General features: G+C 38.7%; 1 protein-coding gene across 1 annotated transcript; it reads right to left on the bottom strand.

Moving 5' to 3' along the window:
* Positions 1 to 1,204: 1,204 nt before the first annotated feature.
* On the bottom strand, positions 1,205 to 24,993 carry dusp19a (dual specificity phosphatase 19a). The gene is made up of 6 exons (XM_017429043.3): positions 24,886 to 24,993; positions 24,270 to 24,560; positions 18,266 to 18,506; positions 16,952 to 16,998; positions 9,095 to 9,247; positions 1,205 to 1,872 (listed from the first exon to the last, which is right to left on the bottom strand). The coding sequence occupies exons 3-6, from the start codon at positions 18,486 to 18,488 to the stop codon at positions 1,666 to 1,668; spliced, it is 630 nt and encodes a 209-aa protein (XP_017284532.1). The 5' UTR covers positions 18,489 to 18,506; positions 24,270 to 24,560; positions 24,886 to 24,993; the 3' UTR covers positions 1,205 to 1,665.
* Positions 24,994 to 27,389: the final 2,396 nt, after the last annotated feature.

The following is a 27,389-nucleotide window of genomic DNA, read 5'->3' as shown; positions in this document are numbered from 1 at the left end:
GGTCTTTGTTTATCAAAAGGCTTTTCAGGAAACAAGTAGAGCAACAGGAGCTGAGCTGTGAGGACAGGTCGCTTCATTTTCGACCTTCATCAGTCAGGTAGAAGCTTTGAGACAATTTGACAAACGTTTTATTTCATTATCTTAGCTTATGCATCACAATTTCAAGTCTAGGCATATAAAATGATTAGTTGTCAGAGTAGTAATCGCAAAACATTGCAGAAATATTCATAGCTGTAGCAGCAGATAAACAAGCAGTTTATTTCCTCAGGCTGCAAATTGACTGAACCCACAGAATATATATGTTTTTTCTGACTTTATCTTTATTTCATTGAATATTGAGAGTAATGTTACTTTTTATTTTGTTGACTTCAGATTCAGCTGATCCACTAAATCTACGTTGAAACCTTAATAAACTTGATCACTCAGGATACACATTTTACAAAGTGACCCTTTAGCATCAAATGTTTTATTACATCAATTAATGCTTCTTCCTTTCAATTTTGTTTCAACAGGTGAAAGGAAATTGGAAACTTTGCAACAAAGAATTGACATTCTGTCAACACCAAAATTATCTAATGGCATAAAATTGTTGAGGATCTATAGATATGTTTGTTTTTTGGTTTTAAAGATGAGGGAAATGTCAGATTAGTGCAGTGAAGTCTTACCTGTCACTGTCTGAACCGGGGAGTCTTCACATGGCGACACAGTCACCACCACCATCTTCCTGTCCAGACCCGAGCAAAAAGAGCCCATCATCAGCACAAAGGACATCAGAATGAAGAGGAGGATGAGGAAGGAGACTCCAAAAAGACTGTGTGTGTGATTTTATACGATGGTGAGACATCCTCTTTCTGCTTTTGTCCACATTCTGTTCAGAGCCGCTCTCTGTCTCCCTGCTGCTCTTTTCCTTCTCTCAGGAGAGTGGAGGTCTTGCAAGGGTTCCTGTTTGTTTGTGTGTGTGTGTGTGTTTTTGTGTGTGTGCATGTTTGCTACTCATGAATCTGTTTTAACAATGACACTCAGATTCAAGAATGGTGCAAGATTATGCAGTCAAGTATGCCTCAAGCTTTAAGATAACAAAACATTTTTTCTTAAATATCTTAGTTTAATATTTTTATTTTCCACTTGTACTAATATCTTCTGAATAATCATGCAAATTATCTGGAAATTATTGCATTCTGTTTTTATTTACACAGCATCCCACCTTGTTTTGGAAAATGTTATAGAAAACCACTACAGTCTTCTGATTGCAAATGGTTTCATACTCAGAGCAACATAATCACTTTTTCCGCTTGGCTTGACATTTTTGTTTGTTGTTAGAAATATGATGGAGTTTATGGTTGCCTAATGCTTTCAAACAGTGACAGTGGTACAAATTAAGCATAAATGTTACTCACAAAACTAAATTGTAATACAGACTTCAAAGATGTCATCAATAATAACAAATTTATTTTCTTTCAAAACTTGCAAAAACAGAAAAAACTTATCTTTACAGATTATCTCTAAAAGTGTTTATCAATCTGTCACTTGTTACGTCTGTTTTGAAGTTTGTATTGTTCAAAAGCAGATTGAAGAAAATCATTTTTTCTTAGAAGTTTAAACAATTCTAGTTACAATTAAACACTCAAGTCAATAAATTATTTAACCACCCTAAATATTTATAATTTAGCGCTTGGACCCATTTATTGTCAGGAGTTTGTGGTTCCTCAGTTGCTCCAGGAAGCCAGGGTTGGGGTCGGAGGCAGGCCGGGTCGATTTAACCAATGAAATTGCATCTTCAAAAGACTGGCCATCACAAGACATCAAGTAGCCAATGACCACAGCCGGTGCACGTGATACACCAGAGTTGCAATGGACCAACACAACACCTTTCTGAAATAGAAACATGTAAATTATAGAGTTGCATTAATAAAGCTGGGCCACATGAGGGCAGAAGATATTCATAATACAATAAAAGAATGCTTGAATTACTTTTTTCTTATTTTTTTAAGTTGCCCTGAACAAACAGCATCTTCTTTACACATTCCATTAACACTGAGTAATAGCTGCAAACTGGTTGCAACCACCCATACTGAGGCATCACTTAGGCAGGATATATGTTTGGCTGTTTTATTTTGTAATTAAAAAAGAAAGAAAAGTAAATAACTTTTGTTGTGTTAAAACAGAGGTAGCCACATGGCCTTTAAAGTTGTTTCAATGGGTGTCAAAAATCAGTACAGAACGTCAGCCATGTCAGTTCAGAACGTAGTGGCTGGCGGAAAATGATCCAGCAGAATCTATTGAGGCATCATGCTGCTTAAATTCAAATGAGCTTTGTGAGAATAATGCTCTCCTGAAAAAGACCTATAAGAAGATCGACAGCCCTAAAGATTGTATAACACGTGTCTCTAAAGAACTACAGAAGAAGGACTTGCTGCTCTCCAGCTTCTCAACTCGTCTCCCATTGCTGCCCAGTTTCATACGACTGAGTAACCCAAAAAGTCAAATACAAACTCCCCAGTCCTTCAGGCCACAGTCACATAGGATCCTTCTACTTGTCTGCAGCCCACCTGCTCAACACCTTAGACTGAGGTGGTGATATGTGGTCACAAGCGGAAGCAGGATAGGCCTACCTTTCCTCCTTGTTTTACCTTTGTTAACCACTATGAAGCCTTGGTGTCTAATGAGCCTCAGGTCCACCTAGCAGACTGCAATATGTTAACGGCTTTACATCCCATAATTTCAGACTTAGGAGCGCTGCTCACTGATGATAAAACCTTCTCTTCATCAATGAACATCACTGATTTCCCTCCTGATGATTAGCTGTCCACCAGCGAAGCCTAAACGACTTCCATCCAGGTCAACAACCTCCTCCACTGGGCGCAGTATTATGAAGGAAGTTGTGCTTCATCATTCTGGTAGTTGCTTTTACCGAGATCCAGCAGGAAACCTAGGGAAGGCTCCAGAACTTTTGGTGGATACTACAAAGGATCCACACTAGTGGAGTCTTTCTATTGTCCTAAGTAAGAGAGCAAAAATTGTTCCACTAAACATCTGTAGGGCACCTAAATTTTCATCAATATTCTTTGTAGACTTCATGGATCTGATTTTCATCATTGCCACTAACTTTGACCTTGTAATTATCACTGGTGATTTTAATATTCACATTCACAATTTAAGTGATAGGAAGGCCTGTAAGCTTACATCTCTTATGGATACATTTAATACATTTACTTTACCAGAATGGGAAAGAGTCCACTCATAACAAAGGTTACATATTAGACTTGGTTATTTCTAAAAATCTCAACATTTCTAATGTTGAGATTTTTAAATGTGCCTTATCGGACCATTTTTGTGTCTCCTTTGGAGGATTGCTCCACAGGTCATCCTACAGAAAAGATGGTGTCTAGTGGCTGAGCGTAACTGAAGGAAAACAAAACTTTCAATTCATTATGCAGTCCCTCCAGGATTTTGCGGGTATTTTTTGTGATTGATGCTGCTCCTGCATGCTCCCGGCATTCTGATGTTAACAGGATGTGACGTCATGTTGCATGTCTTCTTCATGAGTTATTTTGTATTCCACACTACACAAAGAAGAGACTAGACCGCAGAAACAGTAGCGAATCACTTTAAAAACAATAAATATAGGGTTAAAGTTGCGGGAAAGTTGCAGTGTTTTGGACAAAGTTGCAAAAAGTTGCAATTTTGCGGGGTTTGCTTGATTTTGCGTTAATAGTTGCAATCGCAACATTACGAAACTCTGGAGGGTCTGATTATGAACTGAGTGTCAGCAATATTACAATCTAGAGGTTAAAAAAAACAAGACGGTTATTTTTTTCTCATTTTATTAAATCAAAGAAACTCACGTACATTATTTAAAACTATGAATAAACTGACTAACCCACAAGTATCAACTCTCGCTGAATAGTGAAAAAATCAAAAGAATCAGACATGCTATCATTCCTTCAACACCTCAGTTAAAGAAGATATTTAAGTCATTATTTAGAACCAATTTATTAAAAATAATATTTTTAAATCTATAAACCAATTTGATCTTAAAGAAATTGTTTTTATCTCTTAACCACTCCTTATGCTGCCTTGATCCATTTCCTACAGATTTTTTTTAAAGTGTTTCCCTATCTATAAACTGAATTATTACAAATAGTTAACAGCTTCCTACTGGCAGGCATTTTGCCCCAAGTGTTAAAATCTGCTATAATCAAACCTCTTCTTAAAGGACCTAACCTAGATGCATCTGTATTTAACAGTTATAGGCCTGTATCGACTCTATCGTTTATCAGCAAAATTATTGCAAAAATTGTTTTTATTCAACTCATAAAATTTTTACAAGTAAGAATTATCTTGACATTTTCCAGTCTTGATTTAGGCCTTATCATAGTACGGAGATTGCCCATGTAAATGTTTTAATTTATATTAATCTTAACTTACGTTCTGGCAAAGCGTGTATGTTATTGGACCTTACTGCTGCCTTTGACACAGTTGACCAAAATATATTCATTTACAGACTAGCCCATTGGTTTGGTTTTTCTGGTATAGTTTTAAATTGGTTTAAATCCTTTCTTTGAGACAGAATTATTTTGTATCAATTGGCAATTACAAACCAGAAAATTGTTCACTCTAATCTGGAGTGGCACAAGGGCCAATTCTTGGCCTCTTTTATTTAATTTGTATAGGTTTCCATTAACTAAAGTCCTGCAGTCCTGTATGGTCTTATACCACGTGTAAGCAGATGACACTCACATATATTACTGTATCATCAAATGATAGTTGTATAAAAAACACACTAGAACAGTGCATCAAAGAAATTAGTTTGTGGATGTCAGAAAATGTTCTTCATTTAAACAATGATAAAACAGAGGTTATTGTTTTCAGTGGACATACAGAGAAACTCTAATTATTGTTGATCTCAGTAGTCTGTCTTTAAAATATAAAAGTCAAGTTAGGAACCTCTGAGTCACTTTGGATACAGACTTAAATTTCAAACGTCACATTATTTCTATAAAAAAATTATGTTTCCACTATCTTAAAATATTCTAAGAATCAGAGATTATGTTTCTAAATCCAATCTTGAAATCCTTGTCCATTCTTTCATTTCCAGTTGACTAGATCACTGTAATGGATTACTCCGAGGTCTGTCAAGAAATACAATTCAACAACTCCCGCTGGTCCAGTATGCAGCTGAATCTTAACGAAGACCAAGAAATTTTAGCATATAACTCCAGTTCTTCATTCACTCCATTGGTTACCAGTTTTTTTTTAGAATACATTATAAAGTATTTTTACTGGTTTATGAATCACTGAATAGTTTAGCTTCAAAGTACTTAACAGACCATCTTATACATTATGAACCACCTAGACTTCTCAGATCAGCAAATACAGGCTTATTAGTTGTTCTGCAAATCAGAACCAAACATGGTGAAGCTTCCTTTAGTTTCTATGCCCCTCACATGTGGAACAAACTGCCTGAGGAGCTTAGACTTGAGTTCGATTTGACCTTGTTTAAATCTGAATTATAGACAATCTTATTTTATATTGTTTTTAATCATTTTTCAACTGTTTAGTTTAGTACTGTTTAATAATTGTTTGTTTTTAATAATTGTTGATGGGTGTGTGTGTGTGTGAGTGTACGTGCCTAGGTAGTTTTTGACTTGTTCATGTAATCTTTCCCTTTTTTTTTTCTGTAAAGCGCTTTGAGTTGCCTCCTGGTATGAAATGTGCTACACAAAAAAATTTTGCCTTGCCTTCAAATCAGACTATGAATTTAGCTAAGATATCAAGGGTTTTTTTATAGATTGATTTTGTTCTCCACTTTTGAATAAAAAGAGAAAGAACAGTAAATTCAAAATGAGACTCTGGTAACGTGTTTATATCATGCTGCAGAAGTTCCATGTACACCTGAGCTCATTCTGGCCAACTCTCCAACTCTGACACAATCCACAAAGTTCCTCAAAGTTTATAAACACCACTTTTGCATTTTTTATTAGACATTTTTAGCTGTCAGACTCTATCTGTAAGAATGTCTCAACTCATGAGGATTTTTACTCAATATCAAATTCACAAAGCTACCACGGTGGGATTAGGATTTACTGTGTCAGTTTTTCCCAGAACAAATTTAACACTGTTTACTGATGACACTGTCATTTACACTCATGTTGCTCTATGACATGAAGTAGGGATTCAGAAAGCATTTTAGGAAGTGCTCTTTTGAGTTTGATGCTGTCAAAACTGAGATCTTCTGAAATCCTACCTTCAGTTGCTTGATAATTGAAGCTCATCCATCCATCCATCCATCCATTTTTTTACCTGACTTTTTGTTCGTGGTCGTAAGGAGCTGGTGCCTGTCTCCAGTGGCCATTGAACAAGAGGCAGGTTACACCCTGTACAGGTCTCAAGTCCATAACAGGGCCACATAGAGACAAGCAAGACACAACCATTCACGCCCTCACTTACACCTAGAGAGAATTTAGTTACAAATTAATGTGAACATGCATGTTTTGGTCAATGGGAGAAATTGGAGTTCCCACCTCATCTAGCTGCTTAGTGAAAAGGCACCTTGTTTGTTTGCTTTTTTGGGAACTCATTAGCTTCTCCCTTACACCCTGTAGTTTTCTTCACAATCTTGCATCACAAGCTATGTCACAGTCATCAAGATGGACTTCACAGCAAGACAGCATTCACTGTAGCTGGCAAAAAATTAACAGATAAACAAAAAGACCTAAATGTTTTACAACCCCAATAAAAAATAAATAAATAAAAAGCCTTGCTATTTTTTCCACTATTTTCAATTTAAAACCCCACAAGCACACTTTGCATTGCACAGTGGAGCAGTTGGGACGTCTGCGCTGTAGTCAGGAGGTAAGTTGTTTGCTGTTGTCATGGGAACATCGATATCTATTGGTCATTATCAGCCAGATGGCCTGTTGGGTAATCTGAGCCTGCATTTCAAAGCAAAAGCTTTAGTTTGATTATCAGGGCTGGAATTACCAAAAACACACACACTGAGAAACATATAATCATAATGAACACACACTTCCTGTAATCATACACCCTAATGACTGCCTAATCACTCTGTGTGTGTGCGGTGTCATGTTAAGGTGAACGCCGGGCTGCGCCACTAAAAGCTTGTATGTCATTGAGATCTGATCTAGGTGGCGTTTAATAAAACATTAAGAAAACTGAACATCTATAATTCAAAACAGAAAAAGAGAGGAAGTGAGGATAGGAAACAAGGAGAGGACATGTGATGTTATATTTTAGCTCTTGTCTTAGTTTCACAATCTGCTGTCTCATTATTCCCATCATCATTGTTTTCCTAGGACTGTCTGTTGATCCTCTACCCCGTTTCCAAAAGAGTTCAGTGTTGTGTAAAACATACATTCAGCCATTCCATCATTTTATTAAGGTGGAATAAGAACAATGAAAAATTTTAATTGTTTAGGTTACACTATTAATCCTCAAAGAGAGGTCATTCATGATAATTTTTTGAACCATTTTCATTGTTTTTATCATGACAGTGTTTCTTACCATAAATTTGTCAGTATACACGTCCAATATTTGTTCAGTTTCTTTTGCAGAGATTGGCCAATTGGTGTGGCAAGAATTAAAGAAACTCATGTGGGGTCAATTATGACTTGCTGCCCAAAGCGATCATGGAAAAAGTCTAATTGATGGCAATGAGTTGGCATCAGACAATGACAATTATTTCTAAGAGGTATCAGACCACTCCAATAAAGAATCTAACCATCTTACACCTGAGACACAATAAGCAGGTGGTGAAGGTATACCTGCAATGGGAGCAGGAAGAGGTCAAGAACAGGCACAATCAGCCACAGCAGCCAAACCACAATATCTAGAAAGGAGGAAGTGGCTAACATTAGGAAATCCTACCAGTGAATAGAGGGCTGGACTGACAGACAGCACAGAGGCACTAATCATGGCAGCACAAGAACAGGCCCTCAGCACAAGAGCCATAGAGGCTGGGTCTATCATATCACATAAGTCACTAAGATGTACGCTGTACAAAGATGCCCCTGAGACAGTCCATGATGTATTCGCAGGATGTAAAATATAGACAGGCAAATCACATATGAAATGCCATAACCAAGTGGCTAGAATAGTGTACCTTGGTGGAAGGCTCCACCAAGGGCAGTGGGGAATGGCAGGACTAAGATACTTTGGGACTTCCAGATCCAGACTGGGAAACAGGTGATAGCTAACATATATTGAGGGCTGTGTGGGGTGGCCAGTGCCTTGCCCAAAGATGGTTCAGCACACTTCAGGGGTTGGGGATCAAAGACTCAATCCTCCAGTTAAAGGACAACCTCTCTAACACTGTGCTAAAGTTGCCCACAAATAAATTCAAATTTAATAAATGAATAGAAAAAGACAATAAGCTAAAATTGGTGGTAGCTTTGGAAATATACTTGCCTGCCTGCCGCCTGGTTGTGTGCACTCTTGGATCCTCAACAGCCACCATCAACCACAATCATTACAGAAAGAGTTTATATTTGGGAACAAACTGTACTGGATGAACTATGAGTCTTTTTTTTTTTAAATCAAATTAAATGAACATCCTCCAACAGGTAATTCCATTTTATTGCTCTGCAGGGGTTGTACTGGATAACCCACAATTCTATATACATTTTACTCATTATGTACTTAATGCAGAAAAAGCCTTTTTTATGTGAAGACTACAAATAAATTAAATCCATAACTGAGCCAGCCAATTAGCTGCAGCTAAGTAACTAATTGGCAAACAGATGTCAGGAGAACACATTTCCTCTGTGAGCATTTGTCTGATCACTTTTTACAATCACGCTCCTTGTTTCTAAGTTAGATGAGATGGAGACATTAACAGGAAAGACTGTGTGTGTTGTAGTTTAGAGTGTGTTGTGTTTCAGCTCTGTGGCCATTTGATAGGATGATTACGGGATCACTTTTTCAGTTGTGGATCAGAATGAAGTCAGCTGACTGGCTGCAAACTAAAAGTCAAGTTTGTAGAATCACTTTGTCTATCTTCCTTTAATTCTGAGGCACTTCATTGTCTTATTCACATATTGTTTGCATTGATGCTTGATGTGGATGTCATTTTTACCTCACGGCGAGTTTGTTCTATGAAGTCACAGCAGTCCTGCATGTAGAGCAGCAGATCAGTGTCCGGATGATCCAGAATACTGACAGTCTTGTAGATAAACAGATCTGGAAACACGTTCTCCACTCCAAAGGCCACATTCAGAATGTGTGACACCTGAGATCAAAGAAGAGGGGAATAAAATCTGAATCAAATAAACATATTATGCATGAATATAAAACAGGTAAGTAAGTTCCTTCGCTCCCTTCTTCAAGGGTTGCCACAGTGAGCAAACTTGTACGAATGATTTGGCAATTGTTTTACACCAGATGCCCTTCCTGCTGCAACCTGGGCTCAAACCTGCAACCTCAGGATTACAAAACTGCAGCACTGACCACCAAGCCACAGCAGCCCACATGAATATAAAACTGGCATGAGCAAAAATATTTTCTAGGGGCCATTCTGAATTAGTTGAATTGAAACATACCTACAGCTATTCTACACATCACATCATCTGCAAACATACATGGAGAAAGGTTTGCTCTCTACAACATGACAAATGTTCTTTAATGAAAATGACCAAGGGCCAGTTTTGACCCTTAGGCCTAACTTTGCCCATTTATAGACAAAAACAAACTGAAATAACAAATAGTAACAGAAAAAATCAGGTTATCTTTTGGCACCACATAGATGTAGTATTTATTTTTGGCACCTGGCTTGTTTTCAATTTCCTTTTGTTTAAAGTTCTTTAAAAAGATACTCAATGTTTTACAAAACCTTTTTAAATTAGTTAGCCTACTCTTTTCAGTTTCTTTAAACTTTGAAAATTATTTTTTTATTTGTATGAACTGTACTTAAGAACAAAACTGAAGACAACAAACCTATTGATTTACATATTTGGATTTCTGTGATGCAAAAAAATATCTTTGACAAGATTGAGAAAAGTCAGGTGTTTTGTTTAATTTTAATGACAGCCACTGCAACTAAAATCTGACATCATCAGGGTGAAGTCCAAATTTTTACTGCTCCAGTGTTTATTTCTTGGGTTTCATCTTCTTCTTCTAGATCTTCTTTAGTGCTGGTTTTGGTGTATCATTTTCACCCATCGACATAATTTATAACAACACAGTGGACCAAAAGTCTGAATTTGAAGCCACAAATGATGAGCACCCCTTAATTACTGGTTGGAGTATAAGTTTTAGGTCCCACCTCTTCATGTAAACAAATATGACATTTTCCTGGGTAAAGAATAAAAATACACAGCCTGTTAGTGACTTAGGAGGGTGAGTAGACAAAGCTTTTGTATTGATGGTACAACTTGCATACTTAGTGCTCAGACTCAAAAATACAACATTGCAGTGCCCAAAATAAATGACATTTTGGCTTTAATTTCAGACAACATAGTTAATATAGTTGCTTTGTCCATCCTTATTTATGCTGATGATACCACCACAAAGGCCTAAGTCATATATTTGCTGCTTAAACTCACTAAAGTGGAATCAGTGATTTGGACATGCCCAGAACACCTCACTAGAGGGGCGTCCAGGGGGTATTTTACCCAAATGCCCGAAACACCTCAACTGGCTGTTTTCAATGTGGAGAAGCAGCGGCTCCACTCCGAGTCCTTCCCAAATAACCAAACTTCTCACCCTGTCCATAAAGGAAAGCCTAGCTACCATGCAGCGAAAACTTGTTTTGCCTGCCTGTATCTGTGATCTCATTCTTTTGTCACTACCCAGAGTTCATGACCATAGGAGAGGGTAGAAATGTAGATCAACTGGTAAACAGAGAGTTGCCTTGCACCTCAGCTCCCTCTTCACCATAATTGACTGGTACAGAGTATGCAATACTGTCAAAGCCACATCATCCATCTGTTAATCTCAAGGTTCTGTTAGGTTCTCTGTTTATTCAGTTTTGTTTGGACTTTGCATTTTTGGATCCTTGAGTTATGTGTTATTATTATTATTATTACTATTATTATTCCATGGTTTCTTTTGTTAGTTCAGTCTCCTGTTTTATCATAGTTCTGTTTATTTTCAGTATTCTAGTTTTGCTTTATTGTTTCCTGTGTGTTCTTAGTGTTAGGTGTAGTCTTCTCCTTTGTATTTCTAGTTTGTTTTCCCCTTGCTCGTGTTTGCTGTTTCCTTGTGTGCTCTTCCTCCTCTCCTGTGTCCTCTCTCTCCCCTCACCTGTGTCTTGTCAGTAATCAGCCCTGGTCCTTTGTCTCCCTCATGTATTTAAGCAGTCCTTTTCCTTCCCTCCAGGCTGGTTCTTCTGTTTTGTTACCCTGTTTATGTTTAGACTTTGTCGTGTTGTCAAGACCATTTTTGAGTTCCTTGTATTTTGGTAATTCATCTTGAAATCCTTAGACCAACGAACCTGACCCACTCTGCATCCTGGTAGCCCCAAGAAATTCTGCCCATAAATGATACAAACAGAATCTGTGACAACGGGCGAAGTCAAACTCTCACCTTGAAGATGTCCGACTTACTTACTCCTTGAGGACCCTAGCGAGGGTAAAGAACTGGTCCAGTGTTCCACAGCTGGGAGAGAGCCCACATTGTTCTTCCTGAATCCGAGGTTCAACATTCAACCAGACTCTCTTCTCCAGCACCCATAAATAGACCTTACCAGGGAGGCTGAGAAGTGTGATTCCCCTATAACTGGATCCATAATTGAATCTGGTCCCTCTTCTTAAAAAGGGGAACCACTACCCCAGTCTGCCAGTCTAGTGGTAATGTCCTCAACTAAGACAGCCCAGCAACATCAGCCTTAAGGAACTCAGAGCAAATCTCCTCCATCCCTGGAGCCCTTCCGCTGCAGAGCTTTTTAACTACCTTGGCAACTTCAGCCCTGGTTCGAGATGGACCCACCCAAAGGTTCCCAGTCACAGCTTTCTCCAAGAAAGACGTGTTAGTGGGATTGAAAAGGCCCTCAAGGTATTCCTTTCACCATCCAATGACATTATACACCCCATCTCCATGATACATAGTTTTGGTAAAGTGCTGCTTCCCCCACCTCAGCCACCTGTCAGGATCTTTTCTGAGCTGATCCAGAGTCTCAATCCAAGGCCTCACCAAACTCCTTCCATATCCTAGCTTTTACCTCAGCAACAGCAATGGCTGAAGCCTGCTTGACCTGCCAGTACACCTCATCTGACACTAACAACTTTGTGGCCCCGGCTCAGGGAAGGCGTCTAAATTAATAGAGATGTGGAACATTCCAGTGGAGACAGGGGACATTGAGTCTGAGTGGGCAATGTTTTGCACCATAATATAGGTATGAAGGATATTTCATGCTTCTATAATTGCGCCGCTCAAGGTTGCTGCATGGCCAAAACCAAGCAGACCACCCCATAAATCCATAAAGCTCCCAGGAAGCAGCTCGCCACCAAAGCCGCCCGTAAGAGTGCCCCAGCCATCGGGGGAGTGAAAAAGCCTCACCGCTACAGTCCTGTTATTGTGGCTCTCAGTGAGATCCACTGCTGCCAGAAGTCCACTGAGCTGCTCATCCAGAAGCTGCCTTTCCAGCACCTGGTCTGGGAGATCCTCCAGGACTTCAAAACCAACCTGAGCTTCCAGAGCTCAGCCATTGTGGCTCCACAGGAGGCCAGTGAGGCTTACCTGGTCTGGCTCTTTGAGGACATCAGGACCAAGGACACATCAGGACAGACCGCTACAAGAGATCCTTCCAGCCCACAGCATCTATAACAACTCTTTAACAAAACCAGGATTATGAGCTACAACAACATTTAGTTTACCTTTGGGATAAATAAAGTATTTTTTAATAAAATTGAATTGAATTGAACAGATAGACTAAATCAAAGCATTTTACAAGCTCGGATGTGGGAGGAGTTTGGTGAGGCCTTGGATTGAGTAAAATTTAACTAGAAGCACTCAGAAAGCACAAATCTCCATCAATGCCATAGTATCATTAAAAAATAGTTCAATCTAAATTGTCATCCAGACTGCCAACAAAATCTAATTAACTGTTTCTTGTGACAACTCCAACATTTTCTGAAAATGCCATCAAAATGTGTTCATTAGTTTTTAGTTAATCTTGCTAACAGACAAACAAGCAAACCAACTAACCAACAGTACCAAAAACATAACCTCCTTGGTGGAGGTAATAATCAGTCTTAACTGTCAATTAGTCTGTGGGTTGCATAGTAGACAGCGGTTAGGTCGCAGGTTTGTCTTCCGGGCTATTTGCTCTAACCAAACCTATGACTGTTCCAGCTCTTAATGGACAAACAATCACCACCATTACTCTTTGTACCAACCCCATTTATCTGATTGTTTCCAGAAATCATCATGAAAAGCATGGGTTTTTTGTTATCTCTTCCCCTCAATTGCCATTAATTCTTGGAATTCCTTGGCTACGGAAATATAACCCTATGATTAGTTGGATAAATCAGTGCTGAAACATGGAGTTACTTTTGCCTGTATAATTGTACTTGTTCAGCTGTTTTGCATACTCCATCTGTTACACTCCTGTGATGAGCCAATGTTTTTAGTGTGCCTGAAGTTTACAGAGCCGTGTTAACTGTCTACAGCAAAGCCAAAGCCCTCCTCATCACTGATATGATTGTGCCATCAACCTTCTACCAGGATTTGCACTGCCAACCAGATATTTCTACAACCTGTCCAGTCCTGTAAAAAAATTGCAGCAATTAATTAAAGATTTGCTACCAACAGGTATCATTTGACCCTCCACTAGCCCTGTGGGGGCCAGATTATTTTTTGTGGAAAAGGAAAACAAGATCTTACAACCATGTATTGACTATAGAGGACTAAACCAAGTTACTGTTAAAAACAAATACCCAATACCTCTCACTGACTCAATTACATTCTGCCAAAATCTAATCAAAACTAGATTTATGGAATGCATATTATTTGGTAGGTGGCATCGCAGCGTAGTAGTTAGAGCTGTCTCCTCCCAAAGAAGGTTGCAGGATCGCATCCCAGCCTGGAGCCTTTCGGGGTGAAGTTTGTATGTTCTCCCTGTATGCACATGGGTGTACTCCGAACATGCATGTTAGGTTAATTGGTAACTCTTAAAATTGTCCGTAGGTGTGAGTGAGAGTGTGAATGGTTGTTGGTCTCATTTGTCTCTATGTGTCCCTGCGATAAAATGGCAACCTGTCTGGGGTGTGCTCCGCCTCTCGCACAGTGACTGCTGGAGATAAGCACCAGCTCCCTGCGACCCAGGATGGAGAAGCAGGTAAAGAAAATGGATGGATATGATTTGGTCCTTACCAGAGAAGGAGATGAATATAAGACGGCTTTCAAAACAGGGCATTTTGAGTATTCAGTGATGACATTTGGGCTCACTAATGCTCCAGCCTTCTTCCAACCCCTCGTTAATAATGTCCTGCAGGTCTTCCTTTTTCTTTTTGTGTACTTGATGATGATATCCTCATCTTCTTAGAAAACCCAGAAATACACCAGACTAACGTGTGGCAAATTGTGCAAAGATTATTAGAAAATCAGCTCTATGTAAAGGGTGAAAAGTGCAAGTTTCAATGTATCCACAGTGTCATTCCTAGGGTACATCTTCAAGAGTGGACAGGTGAAGACTGACCCAAAGAAGACAAGAGCAGTAGCGGAATGGCCCACACCTACCTCCTGTAAATAGTTTCATAGGTTCCTTGGGTTTGCCAGCTTTTACTAATGATTCATCCAGAACTACCATCAGATCTTGTCTCAACTAACCCATCTCATCTCCATCCACTCACCACTCCTGCCTGAAAGCCAAAGCATCATTTCAAGAACTTAAAACATGATTCACCAATGCTCCTATTTTTAGTTATCAGATCTCTGATGCTTACAATTCAGGAGTGGGAGCCATCCTCTCTCAAAAGGCCAACACATATGGAAAATTACATGCTTGTGACTTTTTCTACCACCTTTTATTGTCAGCAAAAAGAAACTATGACTTAGGTAACTGTGAACTGTTAGCCATCAAATTAGCTACAGAGGGATTAGGCATTCATCAAAAGCACCATTTATTATTTTGACAGATCATTGTTGCATTTAGTGTAGTCTAGCATTTAGTGTGCAGCATCACTAAATGCTAGACTGGTAGTTGGTTTTTGCCCATTTTCAGTTTAGCATAACATACAGACCTGGTTCTAGAAACACAAAACTAGATGCTTTTACCCACCAGTTTTCCCAGTCAGAGGATTTCAAGGTCAACAAAAACATCCTGCTCATCTCCTGCACTATCCGTGTACTTACCAAGGACATCGAGCACATCATTAAGGAGGCTAAAGTCGCAGAACCAGGACCCACTTCAGGACCCCCAAATCGGCTCTATGTACCTGCATCCTCCAGCTCACAGGTATCACAATGGGGCCACTCACCTGTCATTCAAGAATCCAATGAACCAAGGAATTTCTGGTGGCCTACAATGATTCAGTTTTTGTTTTAGCCTGTACCACCTGTGCACTGAGTAGGAACACCTATCGTCCGACTTCGGAGCTGCTAAAACAACCACTACCTGTCCCCAGCTGTCCATGTTTGCACATCTTGCTTGATTTTGTCACTGGTCTTCCGCCATCCAAAGGTAATACCACCATTCTCACTATAGTGGACAGATTCTCTAAAAGAGTACATCTTGTCCCTGTTCCCAAGTTACCTTCAGCCCTAGAAACTGCCCATCTCCTGGTTGATCATGTTTTCCTTCTTCGTGGCATCATGTCTGATATCACCTAGGACCCCAGTTCACTTCACAAGTTTGTCAGCCTGTCTTCAGGCTTCTACCCCCAAACCAATGGGCAAACTGAGCAATTAAACCAAGGACTAGAGTCTGCCCTTCATTGCATCACCAGTTACAATCCTACATTCTGGAGTAAAACAATTGCCAAATCTCTCATGCATTTTTGATCACTGTGGAAATTCCTGCAGAGGGGAGCAACTGAAAGAAAATCAACAATAACCACATATGCCAAAGAGGCTTCACACCAACCCAGGAGATCAGGTGGATTATTGGGCCAGTTAGGAGACTGTATGAGCTATATTAGTTGGAGTTATTCTCTCTGGTTTCCTTTTTAGGAGACCTAACATTGCACTGCAGAGATTACAGGGCTGCCTGCTCAGTAAACTGAAGTTACAGGAGTCATTTTAGCTGAATCATTTTTAGCAGAGATGCTGTTAGAACTTTTCTTTTAGGACAGCAAAGTCATCTTTGGAAGTGGGTCCATTTATTGGTTTGTCCATGTGGATGTACTTTCACAGTGGACTTTGTTGTCTTAAAACAGCTCCAATTTTTTAAATTTTAAAGTGGTTCAAGTAAAAACTACTATTTAAATTTGTGCTTCACCATTAGTTTCACATAACATTGTCATTATGCAGAAATATTATAAAATTCTTGCAGGAAATTACCTCAGGATGCATCAAAACTGTTAGCTCTTGTTGCTGCTGCTATTTGTACCTTCAAATACCCATAAAAATCTACTTTAAACCACTAAACCACTTTATTTATTTATTTTTTAACTGGTTGTTTTAAGCTGACAGCAATGTACTTGGATCTTGGCTACAGTCAGACTAGCTGTTAGCTTGTCTGAATTTAACCCACGGTTGTTTAAACAACTATCTACAACAGGCAAGATAATAATTGTTTATAACTTTTACACAGAACCTCACATCTAAATGGCTAAAATATTCATTTAAAGCAACATACTTTAACACATTTAAACTTACACACTATAAAGAAAAAGGCAAGCTGCAATAATTAAAACTGAAGTTCAAAAGTCATGTCACAGAGGGTAATTAATCAGTGTGTTCTGATAAAAACAAAAAACAGGTAAATAAATTTATCTTCTATCTAACAGCCATTCTGCAAAAGAATAATTGTTCTGGTTTGGGAAAAGATGCTCACCTTGTGTTTTCTTAGCGTGTTGAAGTCATGTGCAGCATCCTGAGAACCTGTGAGCATATACACAGAGAATTATTTCAGTATGCAGTATCTAATGCAGGTCCCAGGTTCATGTCCTAATTCAACTCAGAGAAAAGATTATTGAAAAGTGCGAGTCAGGGAATGGATACAAAAGGAAGCCCGAAACATCCCAGGAGTTCTGTTAAACCCATCAACAAGAAATGGAAAGAATATGTGAATTGTGTAAATCTACCAAGAGCAGGCCGTTCACACAAACTGAGTGATCGTTCAAGGAGAATAGTGAGAGAGACCGCCAAGACACCTGTGAGCTCTCTGAAGGAGTTCCTGCGGCAGCAGGTGAGATGAGAAAGACTGAACATTATAACATGAACGTTAAATGAACAGTGTGTATATATAACAACTGTTGTCCAGGTTCTTCACCAGTCTAAACTTTATGGGAGAGTGGCAAATAGAAAGCCACTGTTGAAGAAAACTCATATTAAATCTCGACTAGAGTCCCTGAACAATCTAGACAAACAAACCCTAGTCACTTACTTTACATAGCATATTTTTATATCATTGGTATTACTAATTTAATTTCACTTTCAAACTGAAGGAGCTTCTACAATTTTTTTCTTTATAAATAAAGCCAATTTATATTGACCATGATTGACTTATAAAAGCATAAAAACATTTAAGGGGGTGAATACTTTTTAATGGGACTAAAACTTTAACCAATACATCACGTCTTTTAAAATGGGGTTCTGTGAAGAGATATAAACCATTGATATCTTATCTGTTGTAGCTCTTTGAACAACTTCAGTTTAGGGAAATTGACGAGTGAACGACTAGTCTGAATGGGGTCAAAAATAAAGTGGATTGCTGCCATTTTGGAACAACTCCAACTTAAAAAAATTCCTAGTAGTTTATTCAATTATGAATTATATGGTTATTTATATAGACCTTTGTGGTTACTTGTGAGCAGCAGCAGCTAGCTGTAACGCTTATGCTGCATCCTGGGGACTTGCAGCAAGAATATAATCATTTTTCTGCCAAAATAATCCTGCCGTGTACTGCAAGACAGTAATATAAAGGTTTATAAAACACTGTTTACATAAAACTGAATTTGTGTTGTGTCAAGATTTCAAGCAATCCCCTTTGGTCTTGGCCTCGCTCAGTGTGTCAAGCAGCAGGGTATCAAGAACCAGAATGCACAGCTGCATTCTTCTAGTGTGTCCTGGCAGAGAGACGACCAACTTGTGAAATCTCTTCCATCTGCAGCTGCTCATTGAGCGATCAATTGTCTCTGTTACTCACCCAGCAGCAGGAAGGGTTTGACGGTGCCAACCTGCAGGTCCCAAGAAGTGTCAGGGACATACCCCAGCATCTTCTCTGGGGGGACAGGCTCTTCGACCACAGTGATGGTTGAACCTTTCCAGGTCTCTATAATGCGACGTCCACTTAGTGATGTCACACGGGTGCATTGCTTCCTCAGCCGTGATCGAGAAAAGCTCTGAATTTCCTGAGTCAGCGATTGCATGATCTAACTTGACTGAATCTAAAAGATAAATGATAAACATTTTTATTAACAGCTGATTAGCCTTTAAACTAAAACAGGTCATACAACATTTAAAGGGTGTTTACCTTCAAAACCATCTACAAATACAAAATCCTGCACACGTTCACTGTGTCTGTGAAACTGAACACTTCATTCATGAACCATTTACCCTGCCTTGTTCCATTTAAAAATAAACTTCTCCTGTCACCCATTGTCCAGTCAACAATGGCAGTAAAGAACAACTACAAAATAATCTAGTGATTGTTAATGCAGTTAAAACTAACACAAATCAAAAAAAAATTGTCTAAAAAGGTATAAATACCTATTACCTTATTTGTACATAGCTCTAAGAACAATCTTAGTTTGGAGAAATAAAAGTTTAAAGGTGGTATCTCACTAGGCTGTGACTGTTGGAGACTAGTTAGCGAACACCTTTTGTGAAGGAATCTCCAAAATGTGTTTGTGGAGGTTCTCAATTTCCTTTTGTAAGTCACAGAGGCTCACAATCGTGTTACTTGAATGTATAATTTTCTATCAAAATTGTTGCACAGTTGTCATGGGCATCTTGAACTCTTCTTAATTTAGTTTTCGTAATTCCAGAGCTGTCTACATGGGAGCTCTCTTTATGTCTGAAAACACCCGAGGCTACAACTCTGAATGTTCAGCTCTAAAAGCCACATAATTGATAAATAATAATTATAAAAAAACTGGAATAAATCTGTCTATCTTCATTTCAAAGGTGTACTCCATTAAATCACAAAAATGGGAGCAGCTTCCATGGTAGGGACAAAGCAAGCTGAAGTAGGTACAGAGTGGAAGATGGTCAGTGAAATAGTGTGAATGGCCTAGAAAACAGTTTTGCAAGCCATGCACACAAAAATTAATCATGATTTTCAAATAATTAGCCGATCAAAATGCAGGCTTGCAATTCAGTGGTCACTTGGTTACACTCAGAATTCAGTGATACTGCAACTGAAAATTTGCCTATGTATTTTATTTTATTTATTTATTTTTTTTGCAGTTTTGAGATCCCAGTTCCAACAGTTGCAGCCCAATGATGGGACTTATGACCTAATGGCTAATGTGAACACAGCTCAGACCAAAGTGGATTGCTGCCATCTTAAAACTCCTATCCAAGATATCATAGTGGTTCATGCCAACACTGTTCTATAAACCTTCTATGTCAGTTTTGCATTACACAGTTATTTATGGAATGGGTATTTTCTCATATTAGCAGCAGCTAGTTGTATTACTTTTGATGCAACCTGGGGTCAGTTTCAGAAGGAATATCACAATATTCTGGCTAAAATTATCATATTATGTAAAACTGACAAAGTGTAAAAGTTTTAATATTAGTGTCTAAATGAACCAATTGACAAGGCTTTGCAAAACAGGACTCAGAATAGGCGGACACAGGCAAAGTTTTAAGATGTTTATTTTGGCAGTAAAGCTAGTGGAAATGCTAACACTCAGGACGGGACCCTCTGGATGTGCAGGAGGGAAACTCGAAGCAGGTAAGGCTACCGAGTGGTTTGAGTGAGAGCCAGTCAGGCTACCTAGTTCAGGGCTAAGGCTAGTGGGAAAGTCTGGGGACAGGCGAGAGGTCAAAGCCGGGAGGTCAGAGAGCAAGAACCAAATCCAGATAAGTACGAACCAGAGTGGGTAGTCCAAAAAGGGGAAGCAAGGTCGAAGGCCGGTGAGCAGAGTCCAGGAAGGTATCCGTTGAGGAGTAGGCGAGAGGCGAGAGTCGTGGTACAGGCAAGGGGTCGAGATCGAGGCAGGCATGAACTGTGAGATAACGCTAGACATCCACTAGGAAAACCTTTAAATAATCTGGCACTGAACTGCTGTAAGAGGTGAGCTTATATACAGAGAGGACCAGGTGAAGCTGATGGCAATGATTGCAGAGGCGTGGAACTAGGAGGCGTGGCAAGGCTGTGGAAAACTACTAAGACTGTGGCATGGAACTGTGGAACTGTTACACCAATTTGAAGTTCTTAAAAACTAAAGTTGTTTTAAGCTGATGAGGTCTGCTTTGAAAGTGGATTTATTTGGGCAGAATTGATGCGTTCATTATGGTTTTCCATCCACTACCTTATTTTGTCTTAAAACAGATCAGATTTTCAAAATTTCATAGCAGTTTGTGCAAACACTAATATTTACACCTTTACATTGTTATCAATTTTAATTGTTTGATTATTTTTGCAGAAATGTTATGAAGTTTGTGCCAGAGGTGTCCCAAGCTGCACTAGAGGTGCTACAGCTTGCTGCTACTGCTGTTTGAGCTTGCAAATATTAACATATGTAAAGTACATGCCTCAGTGCTGATACACTGATGCTGCTGATTTCCTGTTGCTTTGAAGGGTCTCCCCAAAAGGCCCAATCTGCTCTGATTATTAATAGCTTATAAAGCTTATTCTTCATGTAAAGTATTAAAACTAGCCTTTAGGCACTATAGGAATTCATTTTATGGTAGTTTCACTAGTCATCAAGCAAACAAGATAGTAGTGTCAGACATTTTAATGGCAAAGAATGACTTCTTTTAGGTATAAAGTTTGGTCTTTTTTATTCTGCAGAAGCTTTTCATACAACTCCCTGTTCATTTTCATTGCACATATCTCTGCATCTAATCCAAGTTGTCCTATAAAAGTTCCTAAAGCTTTCGATCAAGTTCTTTAAAAGGTTTCATGTAACACCTATGCCTTGCCTTTAAGGCTTCTGATGCAGCTCAGCACAAGATTCTGCTGAATAAGTTAGGCATTGTCGTGCAGTGAACTCTGATGGCTTTTTACCTCACTCTCTCCGTCTCATTATCTGTACCTGAAGTGTCCTGTTCAGGATCGAGAGGGGCTTGGAGCTAAACAAGCAGTCAGGCAAGAGAAGAGCTACACCCTGGCCCCGTAGCCAGTCCATCACAGACTCGCACACAAATATACTTAAGGTAAATTAAGAATTACCAGTTAACCAAACCAGTATTGGCACACTGCAGGATCTGGTGATCAAACCCCCAATCTTCTGATTGGAAGGCATCCACCCTGCCTATGAGGCCAGCTGCCTTTAAGTCAACCCAATCAAGATGGCCACCACAGCCAACTGACCTTAGAAAACTCCAAAATGGCTTCAGCCACTTTTAAAGATATTGCCCTAAAATTTGAAATGGTAATAGCTGAGCATCATCCCCAACATGTACTTTGAGTGCAACACATTGCATAACATCTTTGCATGTTGGCATCAACCCTGTCTGTCTATTAGCAAAATATTTTATGGACCACTGAGTGGATCTCTGAACTATCAGAAAGTAATTATTGGCTGTACATGTACAACTTGTTAACTTTTGGAGTCAACCCAATTCAAAATGACCACTGCAGCTAATCGGCCTTAGCCTACACAAAAATGGCTCGGCCTCGGTGAATTTCAATAATATCGAGCTCAAAATAGATCACACAAGATATTGCAATATTGCATGAGATTGCACATAATGTTATTTTCAAGGGTTGCCCAAAATAGTTACAACTCCATAATTTCTCAATTTAACTTATTCCTGGTACTATCCAAATACAAAAAAAATCATCATTCTTTTATGGCTGCAGTACGTTGAGACAAAAGATGGTGAGTGAACCTCTACAGCATCATACTGATATAACAGCAGTTTTTACACTCCTGTCAGTTTTAGCCTAAAAAATAAAATATGAGAGAGAGAGAGAGAGAGAGAGAGAGAGAGAGAGAGAGAGAGAAACAACAAGTTTGTCTTCATCTTGTCAGGATTTGGGTTTTCTTTGTGTTTTTGTATTCAGTTCATTGCTTTTATTGTCTTCATGTTTCAGTTTGCGTTTATTTTATTCAGTTATCTTTGTTCAGTCTGGTCTTAGTTCAGTTCGTCTTCCTCGTGTCTTTGTTTCCTGTCATCATTCACTTCTCGTCAGTCAGTCACTTGTTTTTCTGCCACACCCATCTCCACCTGCTCCTCATTATCACTCACCTGGGCCCACTTCACCTAATTACCCCCTGTTTTAAAACCCGGTCATCTCCTCCACTCACTGCTGGTTCGTTTCTCTTTTGTCTGGTTCTGCTCGTCTCCTGCCCATGTCCGTTCTGTGCTTGGATTTAGTTTGTGTTGTGTTTAGTTTTCTTCTTGCTGCCTCGTCAGCATTTGTTTTTGATTATCTTTTATTTTAATAAATTAGTTTATTTTCATCATGAGTCTGTTCTCTCGGTTTGCCTCCTTTTCCCCACAGCATGACACATCTTTCTTTCTTTCTTTCTTTCTTTCTTTTTTTTTGTCAGAACATTTCATGTCATTTTGTTCCTGGACCATCATGAAAAATGTCTTTTAAATAATTAGCAAATAATACCATGTTTTTTGGTTTCAAACAGCACTTTAAAAAGCATTAATTCTCTCCTAATTTTGTTACACTAACAGGGTCATGCTGCCAAATCAGAGATTTTTGGCTTCTGATCTTTGAGTCAGACTATTCCCCCCAATAAATAAATAAATCCTAGAAAATTCTTCTTAGAGCCATATTAGTACCACTATATTTAGTGTGTCCAAAAATAAAAAGAATTGAAGGCCTAGCATGTCTTAAAGAAATGCATATCATTTGCTGCCTTTCATGTCTAGGTAAAATTGTCTTATGTTGAGAAATGGAGATTTAGATGTTTTGTCAAATTTTAAAAATTATGTTTTTCACAATATCATGCTCAGATCATGATTTGTAAATGAATTTTAGCTAATATCACGTAACATTTTAGGTTTGTAGCTGTAGAATTGACTGAGTTATAGCCATTTTAGTGTTGGTTGTTGATCAGTTATGGCAGCTTGGATTGACTCCAAAAGTCAATCAATTGTTGATGTGGATTCAGTGATTATTTCCTGAAAGTTTCAGAAAAATCTGTGCAGTTGTTCATGAGATATTTTTCTAACAGACAGACAGTGACGACTACAAATGGTTAATAGCAAAATTTTAAAGAAAGAATCTTATACAGTCTGTTAGTGCTCTGACTACATGTTGGGGTTTAGTTTCAGCTACTACCACATTAAATTTTAAGTCAATATCTGTAACATTGAGTCGGGTATTGCTATTCTTGTGGGGGTGAAATCAGGGACTCACTTTTCACCCTTCAGTGCTATCAATAAAAAAAGGAATCTCTTGCTATAGATGTTTGGAAAGAAATTAGAAGGCATGTATTTAAGTAAATGGACCTACTTGTTAAGTGATGACAAAATGGGCAATATTGTGTGAAACTTTAAAAATGTAAGTATTTTTACTAGTCTGCATTACGCAAGCATTTGTCAAACGGTTTTCACTTCCTCAGTTTATTATCCCATCATCTGTTGAAGCAAGATGTTGTTTGGTGTTTTTACTAAATTCTCTCAACATTTTAAAGGATTATTGCGGAGATTCACACCAGGCTGAATCTAATTCAGTGCTGCTTTAACCCATCTTGAGCTGAAAAAGCAGTTTTATTTTAGGAATTTTAAAAAGGAAATTTAGGAAAAGCTGCCATGGCTGATATAATAACCTACACAGGAAAACATCATTCTTGAATTTTAGTACATTAGCAGATAAAAAAAACTAGTACAGCACAAAAATCCAGATTGTTTGGTTATTTAAACCATTTTATTGGACAGGATAGTTTTGATAACTATTCTCATAGACACATTCACTGCTCATTTGACTTTAATCAGGGACTTTAGACTTTAAACAGTAATCAGCACATTCATAACTCAGTAAGATAAGAAGTGATACAAAGTATGCTGGGTACCTGTTTTATCAGACGTTCAGCTTTAGTCCTCAGATCAGAGCAAAGTGTGGTTCCTCAGATGTCAAGTTTAAACAGCAGAAACTAAAGTGTTTTTGCTTCAGTTCGCAGATGTCAAACACACTTCTGTCTTCCTCATCCTCTCCTCCAACAAGCAGTCACTATGGTTGCTGACTAAAACTGGTCCAGTTCCCGACAGAGTCAAACCAGACCGACTCTGCTGGAGGTGAGCTGTCACTGTGTAACGTGACACCAGCTGCCTGTAGGAACCTTCATGGAGTAACAGTGAGCCATCTACCAAATAATAAAACACAACCAACACTTAGTCTGTTTGTGCTAAAATTATTTGATATATGATGAATAAATCATTTGTTTGTTTGTTATACTCATTGTTGTAAATATCAGTACACAAACAGATCTCAAATGTATGTTTTCAAGACAAAAATAATAAAAATAACAAAAACATGAGGACATTTGCCAAGAAAAAGTGGAATTATGTTTAGATAGTAGATGTTCTTCAGTGCTCCACTAGAGGGAGCCATGTTTTTGTTTTTATGAGGCAGTCCTCATTGAAAAACTGATACCATTACCAGCCGTCCATTCATTGTCTTTTACTCACTTTTTCATTTCCAGGTCGAAGGAGCTGATGCCTATCTCCAGCAGTCGCTGTGCGAGAGGTGAGGTACATCCTGAACAGGTCACAAGTCCATCACAGAGACAGAGACAAACAACCATTCACTCTCTCACCGACATCTAGGGACAATTTAGAGTTACCAAGAAACCTGATGTGGATGCTTCTAGTCAGTGGGAGGAAACCCACACATGCACATGCACAGGCAGAACATGTAAATTCCACATAGAAAGGTCAGGAGGCAACAACTCTAACCTCTACTTTGTCCTGCCACCCCAGTACCGTTAAGGTCATTGAAGTTTTTAACTGATAGTCTCAATTTTTTTTTAAATATAATACATTGTGTGCAAAAATGTTTTAACACAAAGAACTAACATGAACACAAAGAAAAAACTACATATAAACACAAAAGATATCAAACAACAAAAAAACTGAGATCCTTACACTTTTAGCTCAATATCTGGAAAATCGACTGAATTGGAGCCATTTTTATGTTGGCTAATGTTGATTAGCTATGATGGCCATTTTGAATTTGACTGATTCCATAAAATAATGAAGCGTAAATCTTCATCCAGCGATTACTTTCTGAAGCTTCTTCCAGCGATTCTTGAGATATTTTGCTAACAGACAGTTCAAGTTGTCCCACAGAAGGATACTGGCATGCTTGAAACAGGACACTAAGAGTCTTCATTGAGAACTCAATTGAAATGTGGAAAATACTCTAGAGCAGGGGTGGACAATCCTGATCCTTGAAGGTCACTATCCCACATGTTTTACTTCTTTTCTTGCTCCAGCACACCTGATTCAGTGGTTAAATTACCTCTTTGTGTTCTACAGAAGCCTTTTAATCACCCATTGATTCAAATCAGGTGTGTGGGAGCAAGGAAACAAGTAAAACATGCAGGATAGTGGCCCTCGAGGACCAGGATTGCCCACCCCTGCTCTAGAGGCTAATTCAAAGCCAATTGCACAAGTCAGGATCATGCTGACTTGTGGGGATGCTCTCTCTGTTCTGCATGGACCAGATTATCACAAGGAGTGGCTATGGATACTGGTTCAAAACTGGAACAGTTATCAGTCACCTCCTCTACATGGATGACATCAATCTGTGTGCCAAAAAATTAATTAATTAATTCCTTATCAGCCTTATCCACAGAACCCCACTTCAGCAAAAACAAATTTCTCCTCATTGATGAGTGTAGTTCAAAGTTTTGGGGTTTTCTCTAAGAGGATTTTAATGTAATTTTATGTAAAACAAAGAAAAAAAAATTATATCAAAAAAACTATTTTGACCTGATCTGGTCTGTGAGCATACATTATAAGTTAGCAACGTTAGCTACAGAACGCAGCAACATGAAGAACATTTCTGTAGAAGTGTGAATGAAGTGGAGTTTTCATGTTTTCCCAGGGCCTGTGTGGGTTTTCTCAAGGTGCATGGTTTCCTCCCACATCCAACAAAAGGCAGGTTCGTTTAAATCAAGGGTCTGCAACACTTGCAATCAAAATAATTATTTCTATGTTTTCTCCCACTAAATAATTTTGTCCAAAGCTCCAAAACAAACTTGAAGCTTGAAATAAAGACGACACAGCATTTTAAGTGTTATGAAACACTACATATTAAAAACTATTGATTGTTACATTATGAAACTAGACCTTACCCAGATAGCATACAATGTTAAATCAACGTTGAATTATAGTCAGAATCGTTGAATTTTGGTTGAAGTCAACAACTGACGGTGGATCAACCATGAAACAACCATCCAATTCTAACCGTTTAAACTGTGTCATTGAATCAATGTTGTTTTGTGGTTAAAATCTAATGACTGAAATGCCAATGTCTGATCAATGTCTGATCAATGTTGAATCAATGTCAGCTGTTTTGCCGCACCCCTTCCCCTCTTCTCCTCCTCATCTGAGCTCTGGGTCAGCGCATTTTATTAGTGAGTGGGGGTTATCACGTTTTAAATTAAGCACTTTAGAGGATATTCGGTGTTGATTCCTTTCTGTACATTTTCTTACTTGTTCATAACAATTCTTACTGACTGTTTGTGTGTGATACGTTGACATGAAAACATCTACACCATACTACAAGGTGTGGAGCGGTCCACCCCTACTGTTTACATGAGTGGGATGGCCCAACCACACAGCTGCTTCGCTGTTGGCTTGTTGGCAAAAGATGTTAATTCAACGTTGAATTATCATCACAAAGGTTGCATGTATGGTTGAGGTCAACAACTGATGGTGGATCAACCATCAAACAACCATCCCACTCTAGCCAATTACCTAGTGTTGAATCTGTGTCATTGAATCAATGTTGTTTTGTGGTTGAAATCTAATAAATTAAATGCCAGCGTCGAATCCAGTGTTTTTCAGCACTGGTCCTCCAGGCCCTACAAGTCTTAGGCATCTCCCTAATTCAGCACACATGATTTTAATTGACGTCTGATTAACAGGGTTTTGCTGAACTGAAAACACGCAGGTCAGTTTGCCTT

The sequence above is a fragment of the Kryptolebias marmoratus genome, linkage group LG6, assembly GCF_001649575.2.
Source record: "Kryptolebias marmoratus isolate JLee-2015 linkage group LG6, ASM164957v2, whole genome shotgun sequence".
Classification (NCBI taxonomy): domain Eukaryota; kingdom Metazoa; phylum Chordata; class Actinopteri; order Cyprinodontiformes; family Rivulidae; genus Kryptolebias; species Kryptolebias marmoratus.
The sequence above is the reverse complement of the archived record's forward strand: the minus strand, read 5'-3'. Positions and strand labels throughout refer to the sequence as shown.

What these genes read in the sequence shown, in the direction of transcription:
- dusp19a (XM_017429043.3), bottom strand. Translation starts at nt 18,488, where the DNA reads ATGCAATCGCTGACTCAGGAAATTCAGAGCTTTTCTCGATCACGGCTG. An exon ending in ACACGCTAAGAAAACACAAG is followed by an intron (nt 9,248 to 16,951) that starts GTGAGCATCTTT and finishes CTTTGATCTCAG; the next exon opens with GTGTCACACATTCTGAATGT. An exon ending in TAGAACAAACTCGCCGTGAG is followed by an intron (nt 1,873 to 9,094) that starts GTAAAAATGACA and finishes TTTCTATTTCAG; the next exon opens with AAAGGTGTTGTGTTGGTCCA.